The 13,090-nt window shown below is 48.4% G+C and overlaps 1 protein-coding gene across 5 annotated transcripts in view; it reads right to left on the bottom strand.

Moving 5' to 3' along the window:
* LOC118781354 (ankyrin repeat and SAM domain-containing protein 1A-like) overlaps positions 1-13,090 on the bottom strand; it is a 104,027-nt gene that overhangs the window by 3,222 nt on the left and 87,715 nt on the right. For 4 of the 5 annotated variants that reach the window (XM_036534348.1, XM_036534351.1, XM_036534350.1 and 1 more), the window contains 5 exons: positions 12,711-12,782; positions 11,058-11,144; positions 9,572-9,709; positions 7,277-7,459; positions 881-2,299 (listed from right to left, as the gene is read on the bottom strand). In XM_036534348.1, coding sequence (XP_036390241.1) covers positions 2,183-2,299; positions 7,277-7,459; positions 9,572-9,709; positions 11,058-11,144; positions 12,711-12,782 — 597 coding nt within the window. In that variant the 3' untranslated portion in view covers positions 881-2,182. Of the gene's footprint in view, positions 1-880; positions 2,300-5,274; positions 5,374-7,276; positions 7,460-9,571; positions 9,710-11,057; positions 11,145-12,710; positions 12,783-13,090 lie in introns of those variants that run through there. The other variant, XM_036534347.1, reaches the window with a different exon arrangement.

The raw sequence follows: 13,090 nt of genomic DNA, 5'->3' as shown, positions 1-13,090 counted from the left end.
CTCTCATTAAGGTTTCCGGTCCAGGTCGGGGGTTATCACGCCTGGTATCTGCGCAAGCTGGAATGTCTTACTGAGTGGAGTGAACTAGTACCATCACAGTCCTCTGATGTAATGCTGGAGTGGTCTGCATACCCAATCAGTAGAACCCATTCTAAAGGGACTGTGCTTGCATTGATTTTCCTTCCTATTGCTTAAACAATCAACTTCATTTTTGTCTTCATGTTATCTTTGCATTTGACCAAATTAACGTATATTAAAATATCTGAAGTGTTTAAAAAGCCCTCAAGTATTTTATATGCACTTAAGCTTTCGAACTTTCGTCTTTCAGGATCCAGGAGTCGGTGTTGTCTGACGATGCCATTACGCATCAAGAGACCTCATTTTGACTCCCTTGAAAACTCGGAGCAAAAACAGAGCTGGCATTTCACTGCGTGGTCATTTTTCGCTGTGTGCTTTGAGAGATCCGAAATAACTAAGAACTAAGGACGAGAGGTCTGCTTTGGCCACGGACGACCCCGCCCTGACTCCGGCCCTCCGGAAAGACGGGTCTGACCTCGAGATTCTCTCCCTCGGTCCAGGCTCTCTGCTCCACGCCGTGGCTTCTGCTGAGTCTAAGCCCTAAGGGTGCTACATTATTAATCTGCTAGAAATTCAACTCAAATCACAGTGTTAAACTCTGACTCCCTTTGGCAGCTGGGCTACAAAAGAGTACTGAAATGAGTCAGGTAGAAAAAAGCCAACCCCCCCCCCCCCCCCCTCCCATCCCCCCTATCCCCACGCCCACCCCATTCAATCAAAGGATGCAGTCCCAATGCTGATTGGGCAATCAGTACGTTGCAATCACACACAGTACAGCGTAATCCTGTACGGTGTGGTGGAGATGTGGATGGTTGACCGTGCTGAAGCCTGACTCCATTCTGCCGGGCTAGGCTTGCTCCAGCGCTCTAGAGTGCATAGAACAAGCCAGGGAGTATATAATAACTATGGCAGGAGTCCCACTACCAGATGGCCAACGAGAATGGAGGCGGAAAAATTCAGATTCAAGTCCAATTCCAGCGAGATATGTGAAAAAGGAAAACAAAAAAAACAGTCTCTCAAAAATACGTTTTTAAAAATTAGTCAGTCATGTCAGTTTGTTGTGCCGAGTATCACATTTTCCTGTTTGTTTGTTTGCTTGTTTGTATTTTAACTCCCAGTCTGGTGTCTAATTAAGAATAAAGTGGGAAAAGCATTTCTTCACAGCGCCTCACAGTGGTCTACGCCTGGTAAGACAGGAAGAGCACCAGAAGGAAAAGAAGATTGCATCACTGAGGAGGAGTGAGAGACAGGAAGGACAGAATGCCAAAAAAGAGGAGGCGGGGAGAAAAAGAAAGGTTTTCCGTGGACAGAGAAGAGGAGCTCTGGTGTGCCTCTGGAATGCGTGTATGACGGGAGGGGACCTCAGGAGGTGGGGTTAGGGGGAGCGTTGGGGAGGGGGCTGGTGGCCTTACCATGTGCAGCATGTCTCTGTACGAGACCAGCCCAGAGAGCACTGCTGCTTTGGCACGATAAACAGACACCAGCAAAACACTAATCCATGTATGCTTGGGAGTAAAATGTGTGAAAATTTTTTAAAATACAAAACATCTTGCTTTTTGAGAAAAAAAAAAAACACAAGGAAAGACCAGACAGCATATAGATTACCATGGTATCCGGCCTCTGTGCTGAATAAGCCAGTTCAGAGAAGCTAGGGGCTGTTGTGTGAAGCTTGGAGAACGTTGCTAACAGTTATGAAGGGTACACAGCAAAAAGCATAAAAGAGAGATTTTTCTGATGAATGAAAACATATATAATAAGGGCAGGTGTGGAGGTGTGGAGGCTGATTGGTTGGGAGTAGGGGGGGGACAGCGGGTGAAGTCCGGTTAGTCAGCTGAGACGCAGGTTGTGGAGGCAGCTGTAGTAGCAGCAGCAGCAGCGGCAGCAGCTGGAGGAGAGCACAAAGTGGGCCGGACAAAGGAGGAAAGGGGAAGTTCGTACTGCGGGGGGGTGGGGTCAGTGGCAGCGTGGGGCTGTGAGAGGAAGGAGGGAGTGGACGTAGAGATAAAGGGAGGGGCCAGCCCAGAGGGAGGCGGAGTCACAGTGAGAAGGCACAGAGCAGGAGGGAGGAGGGGGCGGGGCAGAGAGGAGGAAAAGGTGGGCCGGCTCAGAATATGGTGGTCTCGTACTTGGTGCTGATGGTGCGCTTGGAATCCTTGGGGTCCACCAGCCACGTGGCACTGCCTTGGGACTGCGTTTCTGCCTCCAGCTCCATGGGGTCCATCTGCAATGACAGGAGCAGGGGTGTGACATTCAGTCAATAGGCCACACCCACTGAATGCATACAGAGATGTGTGTAGACTAAAGGTGGGGCACTACTGTTGTACCCTTGCGCAAGGTACTTAACCCAGAATTGCCGCCGTAAATATCCTGCTGTATAAATGGGTAACGTAAAAAAAACTGTGATCTATGTAAGTCACTCTGGATAAGAGTGTCTTTTAAATGCCCATAATGTAATGTAACATAATGTAATGTGTACATATCATTACTGATGACACAGCTACAACAGCACATGTATACTACCCCTCTGTGCCACCTGCACCTGAATGAGGTGAGCTACCTTGCTGCTCTCCACTATCCTGTGGAACCCAACTGGTTATCCTCCCTCCAGGTGGCCCTCAGGAGCCCCTAACACTAACCACGAACACTAAACACTAACACTGGGAATGCTCAGAGGCCAACCAGCTCCTTCCAGCCAATGGATTATGTGCAATCGAGAGTCATCTTCTGAACACTAGTTCAGTTTGTCAGGTACCACAGTTCGCCGCTGTGCATCTGGTCCTGAAAAGATATGACAGACACTCGGTCTGACCAATCAGACACCTTGCTGTTCTAAACAGCGACCTCTGACCTCTGGATGTGGGACACAGAGGAGGGGTGAACTGGAGGACGGTTCCAGGAGACCCTCTCCAAACCAGTACACCCAGAGTGCTTGAACGCCTTTGAATTGAGCGGTCTATTGCTGCAGTTTCACAGCAGTACGTTAATGCCTATGAGGTTAAGCGTCATGAAGAACACCTATCAATCCACTTTCACACCAACAGCACTCTCGGCTTCCTAATGCTTATGGTGCGACGTCTGCAAATTACAGGCAGCACAGCCGCAAAACCCACAGTCATCACTTCATTACCATCAGTTTTCCCCAAGGGCCAGGTGCCATTTCAAGTACAAAAAGACTCCCTACTGCTTTCTTATGCACAAAGTCTTGTTCTATCAGGAATGATCCACACTTTACCCTTCTGTCATCATCTTCTGTTTATCTAACTGAGCTCTCGCAAGATAACAGTCCTCCAGTGTTCTGAGGAACAAAGGGAGGGTTTTATCTATTAAAGCAGTGGTATTTACTCCTGCTTCAGGAGGTCCTCAGATCACAGCAACAACCCGAATCAAGATATTATTCAATCAATGGCCAATAACAATAATGACAATACTAACATTACTAGTACTACTACTAATAATTATATATATATAAAAAAAAAAAAAATTATTAAAAAAATAAATATGTCATAAATAATGACTTGCATTTACAGAGTGCGCTCCATGGATCTCCAAATGCTTCAAAGTGAAGAGGTGGTGACTCACCTCCTCCACCATTTAAGTGTAGCCCCCACCTGGGTGACACAGGGGCAGCTGTTTTTCAGGATACTTCACCTACAGTACACCTAACCCTGTTTTTCTGCAATCACTAACTGCACGTTAGGCTTGTCCACTGCAACGGCCTCTGCAGTTGTGCAAAAGTGCTGAAGCAAGACAAATGCAATCCTCCAGCACATTTGCGTGTGGCCAATGGCTCTTTTCCACAGTCACGTTCGCTGTGAGATCCAGTGACATCATCCCAGCAGCTCGCTGGCGCCTGTGGAACCACAGGTTGCCTGAGAGCGATGAGACGAAGAGGCCCTGCCAATACACCCGCCCCCGGAACACTGCCAATCGGCCCTGCCGCTGTGGGGTCCTGGTAATCACCCGGCGGCAAATTTTTCACCAGAATACTTGCCACACATGCCACAGATGGAGACGGAGGGAACTATCTAACTACTTAAAGTGAGAGGTTCTTAGATGGCCAGAGAAAAAGAGCCAGATTGGATATTAAGTCATTATGACCTGAGTTACAGTGATAATCATAAAGAGAAACAAACACTTATAGAAGATATAACTGTCAAGCTTTTCTCTGTAACCCTAACAATAAAGACAACTGGTCAAATGCCATTTTGACAAAGGCCCACCTCTAAGAGTGAGCAGGAAAATTTGTTCTGAATATCAGACCTGTTCAATCGCACACATAGCTGGGAGCATGCTGTAATGTGTGGACACTGGCTTTGAAACAACCAGATAACAGACATACGGGAGGGGTAGGGTGGGTAAGAAGAGAGGAAGACAGAGGGAGACAGAAATGGAGGTACAGAGAGTGAGAAAAGAAAAAGGTGCTCCTTTGTCTCTCAGGACTGCCAGAGCAATAGCTCACAATATTACGTGCTGCACCCAGTTTGAAATTAATTTGACTCCTGTGACCTCTGGGGGATTCTGGGGGAAAAAAAGTCTCCAGCACAAACAGAAAGCCATGCCCACAAGCCCTGCTGGATATTTTTCTGGAGAAACAGACTTATTACCACCCATTACTTTTACAGCAGACACTGGTGCACCTGGAGATTTAATCACAAGAGAGGTGTCCCATAAAAAAAAATAAAAAAAGAGTGCCGAGAACATCAAAACAGAGTGACAGAAATGGAGGGAGAATATGCGCGGCACCGCTGCTCCGTATGTTCCCCCAGCTGGGAAACGCATACTCTCAACAGCACAGGCTGACTGATCAGATCAGAGGGACTGTATCGGTAATGCTGAGAGACAGAGGGAGGAAGGAGAGAGGGGTGGAAGAGGACAGAGAGATGGAGATGGGGGGGGGGGGGAGAGAAGGGGAGCGTCAGAAAGACAAAGAAGGGGAGAGGGAGGGAAGGGAAGTGAGTGAGTGAGTGGTAAAGGGAGAGGGTGAGATGAGGAGAAGGAGGATGAGGAGAGGTGGAGGGGAAGAAAGGAAGAAGCAAGAGAGATGGGTAAGAGAGAGGGTAAAAAGAGGAGGAAGGAGAGACAGAGAGAAAGGTGGGAGAATGGGGAAAATGAGAGCGCCGGAAAAGCAGAGAGGGGGTGAGAAAAGGAGAGTGGGGGAGAACATGAAGGAAGGAAGGAAAGAGGACAGAGCAGGACCTGGACTCCTGGACTGACAGAGTGCAGCGGGAGGTAGGAGGGGCGGTGGGTTGTACACGTGTGACAGTAACAGCAGCGGCTTTCAAGCAGAGGAGGACCCTGGGAAACAGGAGGAGCGAGAAGACAAACACAGAGACACGTTAACGGACGCGGCCGCGCAGCAGATCGGCCAGGCCAGGGCTGTGCAGAGTGCAGCTAAGACTGACTTCCAGAGTCAGACTGACTCCCGCACCTCTCATTTTACTGAGCGGAACGGTGACGTCTGTGACCTTCCTGAGGGACGATGACAGAAAATATCTTATGCTCTATTTGCCAGTACTTCAGATTCAATCCACAAATATATTTATATTTTTCGAAAAATACGACATCTCAGGCGACCAAAATTTCATATTGAACATACTCTTGCAACTATATATTTTGTGCATGTACACTTGTAAATATATCTTAGTGGACGTATATATAGATGCACATACATTTTTAGCAATTGCATACATGTATAGTTCCAATACATGTAGCCGTGACTGTTTTTCATACATGAAATATCAGAGTTAGCCTGTCAGGATCATTTGAATACATATAGCCTTTTCCATGCTTGTCCCTTGTTTTGCAATGACAGATCTCCAAGGAGTTCTGGTTGGGTGGTACTGCCTCAGCCAATCAGAGCAGCGCTGCAGCACTGCAGCATCTGGCCATTGAGAGATATAGAAACAGGAAGTGCATCCTGAAAGGGGGAGGGACAATCAGAGGCTCTGCACAACCCTGCAGTACCAGAGAGAGAGAGAGAGAAAGAGAGAGACAGAGAAAGAGACAAAGAGACTGACCCGCCCACAGGAACGAGCGAGCCAGTCACCACCGTGTACTGGAGGCACAATGCTCAGAGGTTGCATGCAAGGGATGTACAGCACAGATGTGTGGGGTACATGTGAGATCCACAGACTGCACAGATTTCTGGGTAATTGGCAACAAGGTAACAGATTACCAGAGCCCTCTGCAATGTGACAGCAAGACCTCTCTCTTATAATGAGTTTTTCAGTCATCAAGTTCAACCACTCTGGCAAAATTAGGAGGCTCATTTTGTGAAAATATTTAATCAATATCCTATGACTGGTTTGCAGACACAAAATACAATGTTTATCTATGATCACCGATGAGAATGACATTATTATTATGTGCTTTCTAAACTGATGGCCTAAATTGTTATTGCAATTATACAGCTGACCAAGGGCTATAGGAAGCGGCATAGGTGTGTGGGAGGGTGTGTAAATCGCTCAATAGGATGCTTCGCCCCAAAGGTGAAATCATCCAAAGCAAGAATGATGATTGCACAATCACTGTTGCAATCATTATTCAGAAGCTAAACACCCACTTTGTCAATATGTGGAGCCAGAGGCAAAGAGAAAAGCATTTGTGCGATGCATTAGGTCAATAACGTGAAAGGGTAGCGGCCGCCTCTGCAAAAGGTCAAGTCCCATTCACATTCTGAGGGAAATATAATTACTGGCTCTAATACAGAAGCAAAGGTTACTCAACATGCCTCTCTTGTGCCTCTTAGTCGCCCTATTGACGGCGACAGGAATTGGAATAATGAAGTGAAAGGAATAGCCTGTCGTTAGCAAAGCTCATGATCGATGATTACCGGTCCTGTGACAGAATGTAATACCTAAAACTTTTTGTGTGCGATGTCAGTGCTAATGCAAATTCCACACACACACACACACACACACACACACACACACACACACACACACACATACCTACCTCTCAACATTGCTGGGATTTCGTGGCAATGCAATCATGGTAATGCATAATGGAACTTCACCACACGACCACAATATCACAGAATAGTCTTGCAAACCTTATGTTAGGCTTTGTAGACCTCACAAAGCACCGAACCACTTACACACGCACACAAACACATCCTCAAATGTTATGGAGGCCTTGGCCTTGTGTGACAGGTGCTCGGTGTATGGTCAGCATGTGGCCCGGGGGTGGCGCTACTCACCGCTGATTTCCGCATGCTGCCCCGGGGCTTGGGCACCGGCCGGCTGGACTTGGTCTCGATGACCTCCGACCCCAGTCCTGCTGGGAGCCCGTGGTGGTGCTTGGTCCTCTGGGCCTGCAGAGCCAGCTGATAGGCCACCTCAAACGCCTGTCCCAGTGTCAGGATGATCTCATAGGTCAGGTTCTGGCAGGGGGGCAGGAGGGGAGAGAGGGAGAAAGGGCTTAGCCCAGCGCAGACAGTATAAATGCAATGTGCGCCATTTCTCCTCATTCAGACCGATTCGCACATTTCAAAGCACAAGACTGTGCTTCTACCGCCTGGCAGGCCTGAAGACTGCAGCTATTCCGGAGTGCTTTGTTCTATAGCTGCTGGTATAAAGCTGACTTTGCATTTAAAAAATGAGAGCACAAGCCTTCACCAGGCCTTGGATAAACCCCGAAATGTGCTCACGTTCATGTCCCATTTACAGTCCCGGACTCTGGATCTGCACACTCCGCCTGCGAGCTGAACAATGCCTTTCATTGCAGCGCGGCGCTCCTCTCGCACAGCTATCGCCGAGCGCATCAGTGTGATGGGTTGGACAGGGGAAATGAAACCTCTTTGAGTGTCCTGTTTCCTCCTGCCAGCGCTTTGTCTTAACGCTGTGAGAATTCTGCCTCTGGTGGTGCTGTCAACGAGGAGCCTAACAGGGACGACAAGCTGTTCCCAAAGTCCCTCGTCTCCGCGTACCTGTTACCGCCGCCGCGCCGCTTCTGGAAATGTATTCCTTCAAGACCTGCTGGATACGCCAGGCGAAAAACAATAGCAGGCATTTAAAGGGATAACAGTCTGTGAGGCAGACCACACCTTGTAACTCAGAACAAAAGCCCTGACTCATGCCGTTACTGATATTTGTAGCCTTTTTTTTTTTTTTGCACAGAGAGCACTTGCTTACTGGTTATGTAACTAAGAAGGCCAAGCTCACTCACCCATACTGTCCGTACTGTACACTACAACAGAGTGACCAATGACGGACAGGAGGGGGGGCAAGGTCAAACGACAAGCCGCAGACTCCCATAGCACAAATGTCAAGGTCACTACCCTTTCAGTTCCACTGCCTGAAAAAACATCAATGGCAGCATCTTCTTGGCTCTGTTGACTTCCTCCCAAACAAATGAAGGGGCTGCAAGGAGCATAAAGAGCCATAATTCAGAACCAACCCCATCATCTCCTAAGCAGAGCAGAGTGGGGGGGGTGAAAAACGACCCTGCGGCGTCTGGGAGAGGCAGATAGCGCTCCGATCGATACGCTTTAAAGGGGTGATCAAATCTCTCGCAATTATACGCGGCCTGAGATCCTCTCGTCCTCCGGCGTTGTTTCTAAGTGCCGCCACTGACCGAAGTCCAGGAGTGCAGAGGCTAAACCCAACACCCTTTTATCAAGCCATCTGTTTTTTTTTTCCTTCCCCGTCCGCTGCGTCCAGGTGTTTCCGCTGCGGTTAACCTTTTGGTCCATCAAAATGTGTCTGAGCAGCAAATGAGCTGAGCTATCTGATGCTGAGGGAATGAGAAAAGGTTGGGGGAGATACGGCCCGGCGGAAGCATCGCAGAAGCAATCAGCTTGGCGTGAACCCTGAATCCCCGGGTTAGATAAGCCCGTCTGGAAACCGCGGGGACGTCTCGGCGAAACGTTAAATCCCCTCACGGGTGAGCGAGCAAATGGGACCCGAGGCAAATTGGAGACGGGCAGGGGCTCGGACAGGCTGCGCTTATCGGGCGAGGGTGAAGACCTTTTCCCCGCGCCAGAGATCTGCTATCTCTGATATTGCCTTTGTTTGCACGCTGCGGTGCGAATACAAACAGGAATGGAGCTGTCTGCTGTTTGTTTTTCCATTTGGCAAGACGCACTGATCTTTACATCACCGCTGCTGACTATAATCTACTAGGTCAGCATGCAGTACAGTACACCAGGCCAGAGATCAATATGAAGCTCCTGAGTGTGTGTGAGTGTGTGTGTGTGTGTGTGCGCATGTGCGTAAGAGAGTGAGTATGACAGAGAGTAAATGAGTGAGTGCGTACATGAGTGTGTGTGTGTGATTGCGTGTGAGTGAGAGTGTGAATGACTGAGTGAGCGTGTGTGTACATGATTGTGCATACATATGTGTGAGTGCGTGTGAGAAAGAGAGAATGAATGAGTGAGAGTATGTGAGAGAGTGTGTGAGCGAGTGTGTGAGAGAGAGAGAGAGAGAGAGTGTGTGTGTGTGTGTGTGTGTGTGTGTGTGTGTGTACATGAGTGTGTATGCAGAGGTGTTCTTACCACATCTACAGTGCTGAAGACGTGGCAGTAGTGGTGGCTGGTCTGCAGGTCCTTGGTGATGTATGCAAAGGTGCACAGGTCCTCAGGGTCCTGGGCCGCGCAGGAGATGTTGCGAATCTCGTGCTCCGCAATGATGTTCTGCAGGGACAGGCGGACGGACAGTCAGACAGGAGACAGAGGCGTCACACATCACTGTCACACTGACACTTTCCCAGACAACCCCCTCCCCGGCAAGGGAACAGGGGTGAAAAGAGTACGGCGACAGAGAGAGGAAAAGTTTGCCCAAAAATCAAGATTAGCCCCAGCTAAACTGTTGTCACACTGCGCTCCTTTCAAGAAAGGTCGACCCGTCATGTTTCTGACAAGTTTAACAGACGGGGGTGACCTTTCAGCAGGAGGAGATCAATGCGATCGCAGCGATCTGATCTCGGACGGCTGCACCACGGGGGGTCCTGCTCTCTTGCCTCGCATACTGTGACGTGCGGAGCCGAAAATCTCTGACCGTCTGCACCGCTGGGCCCACAGACGCCTCGGCATGGATTAGTTTAAAAGACTCCCTGGGGTAAGCCATAGGAAGGAGGGGGCGGAACAGGGGAAGCAGGGCCTAATGGGGAGGACTATGGCTCCAGGGGTGCCCATTGCCTTTTCAACCCACCTCTTAATAAGCTGACTGAACAATCTACTTAATAGTGTGAGCTCACTTTCATTTACTCCTGAGAAGCTAGAGATTTAAAGACCTCTATAAAACTGCCTGGCATCGTGCATCCCAGATTTAATCATTGAAACAACAGCAGTGACACTCGCTAAGGCCACACTTAGCTCATCATTGTCAAATCCAGTCCGAGTTAAAAAAATGAGCTGACTAAACTCAACATTCACCAGAAGGGGTAGGGAAGTTAACATCTTTAATTTTGCTCAGCAGACAACATAGTCCAGAGAGGCTCACATTTTCACACATTATCCATATTACAGTGAAAATATGGATATGTATGAGGTAGTTCAGGTGAGTTACCTTGCTGAAGGGCATGATATGAACTGAAGGAACTAAACCTGGAACCCTACTCTGTAACCACTACCCCACACAGTACAGACATATTGATCTCAGTAACCACTATGCCATACCGTACTGGACTCTACATTTCATCACTGTCATTTAGGAGAGACTACTATCCAGAATGACTTACAAAGGTTACAGCTTCTACATGTTATATATACAGCTGGATATTTAGTGAGGCAACTGCTGGTTAAGTACCTTCCCCAAGGGTACAATGACAGTGCCCCAGCTGGGAATCAAACCAGCAATGTTTTGGTTACAAGTCCTGCTCTTTACCACCAGTGGTTGTTCCCTTTCTGCTTTGCCTCTCACTTTATCACTGAAGATCTCAGTACATTTTTTTCAGTGATACACTGCCGCACTTCAACATTCTGCTCTCAAGTACCACTGGACCACACAGTATGAGACTAACAAACGTGCTGTTCCACTCACCTTGTTGGCGGCGTCGATGAACTTGACTCCTTTGTAAGTGATGGAGAGGACGATGGTGGGCACCTTCCTCATCTGCTCCGTCGACCGCTGTGAGGAGGAGGGGGGGGGAGAGACAGGCCTGAAATCTTTCGGGGTGGATGGGGGGAGGACAGCGTCTGCAGACCCTCGAGCGGCCCATCAGGTAGCTAACGGATCAGAGGTGTGTGACGCTGAGGAGCTGAGCCCTCTCTCAGCTTGACAGCGCTTCAGGATGCGACGGTGGCAGCCCTGACGTGTCACTTCCTGCAGCTGCACACCGCTCCCGTCTTTATCGCCCCTAACTTTGGAATCGGCAGGTGTGTGTCAGTCTCGTCTCGCTGTGACATCCTCTGCGCTCAGTCCTGACTGGCTGAGCCACAGGGGAGCCCCCCAGCTGTGCACCCCTCCTAATGACGAGCTAATGAGCCAGAATAAGAGCGAAAGCTACATCTGGCAGTATAACTAAAATGCAGAGCAAACCATAGAGAACAGAGTGTCTCAAAATATACTAAAGCCATGAGAAATTCTGCATCTTCATCCACTCCTGGGATCTCAATATCTGGGTACTCAGTTGGACTACTTGGAATGTAAAATCTATGGGGACATTTTGTCTTTGCTGTAAACTGCTGTGAATTAACAAATTTGCCACTGCCCTCTATCATTATCCATGTTAAAAATGGTCCAGTTTGTCCAAACAGATGATCCATAGTCGTTTTGACTTGTGACTTCCCTTATTTATCAGCAACATACAATATGTTTGCTACAGACAATCTAGACAAACTGACAATCTAGTCTGGGTGCCAAAACTTCCACATGCTGGTGAACTCAATCGCTGCAATAACACATGATGCAAGACGGAAGTAACTTAAATTCAAAAAGGCCGAGTGAACCTCCACTTAGGGATATATTTATAAACCTTGAGGCTCCTTATGCTTGCCTTGAGAAAAAAAATAAAATAAACACATTTAATAAAACCTGAGCTGGGGGGGAGAGCTGCTGGCACACATTAACGGCCATTCTATCCATTTATAGGAGGTGGTGTAGCTCCTCCTCATTCACCCCACTCAAAGTAAAAGTAGGAACTGTTGGGCCTGAGAGGCAGGGCCTTGATACTGCCCCCCTAGTGTTTGAAGCTGGGAGTGCATGTACTTTTGCTTCAGTTTGCCATGCTTAGAATTATGGCTTATTGCTTGTCATTGGCAACACTTTTTGACATGTATTGCGGAAGGCTGAATTTACTGATATTATTTACAGCAGCCATTTTAGGGGCCTGGTTCCATTCGGCAGGAAGCCCCCCCCTCCCCTACTTACCCACTTGAACGGATGCCCCGGTCTAAGTGCTTTACTAATGACATATTTAAATACCGCTGCAATTTGCTCCCAGAACATTCCTCCTCCAGTCAATTACTAAATGGGGTGTCATTAGGGGAGCTGCGGTGTCACTTCCAAGGCGTTAATCACTGCTCTCTTCAGCATAAGGCAGGAGATTATGTGACCCCCCCCCCCCCTCCCCCCCCTCCCAAAAATCACGGCACTGCTCTGACAGGCTGTGAGCAATGCCCCCATCAGTTAAGGACACCCAGATCTATGAGGTGGCTGTGTGAAAGCGACCGGGACGGCGGGCTCTCCTCCTACCCTCATTTTGGCACAGGCGTCTTGGGTAGACTCGGTGCCGCGCAGGTCTTTGATGAGCATGGATCCCAGATACTGGAGAAAAAGATGAAAAAGAGACACTGCAGGGGCCACTTAAAATCAGACACACACACAGAGCTGAGGAACCTCTCTCTTTTTTTTATTAGAGACGGCACACAGAGGACTCCATGGGTGAATATATCACGCACATGGTTAACAAGGACTTTGGGCATATATATATATACACGAGGGGCTGCAATGTCTACTGTGCGTTTCAGTTTCGTTTCAATGGATTCATTTAAAAAATGCCAAGTTATCCAGGTCACCAGAAATATGTTCTGACAATTCTGACAGGGAAACATTGGAGAAGCACAGCAGTACAG

Source organism: Megalops cyprinoides, chromosome 7 (assembly GCF_013368585.1).
Source record: "Megalops cyprinoides isolate fMegCyp1 chromosome 7, fMegCyp1.pri, whole genome shotgun sequence".
NCBI classification, from domain to species: Eukaryota; Metazoa; Chordata; class Actinopteri; order Elopiformes; family Megalopidae; genus Megalops; species Megalops cyprinoides.
The sequence above is the reverse complement of the archived record's forward strand: the minus strand, read 5'-3'. Positions and strand labels throughout refer to the sequence as shown.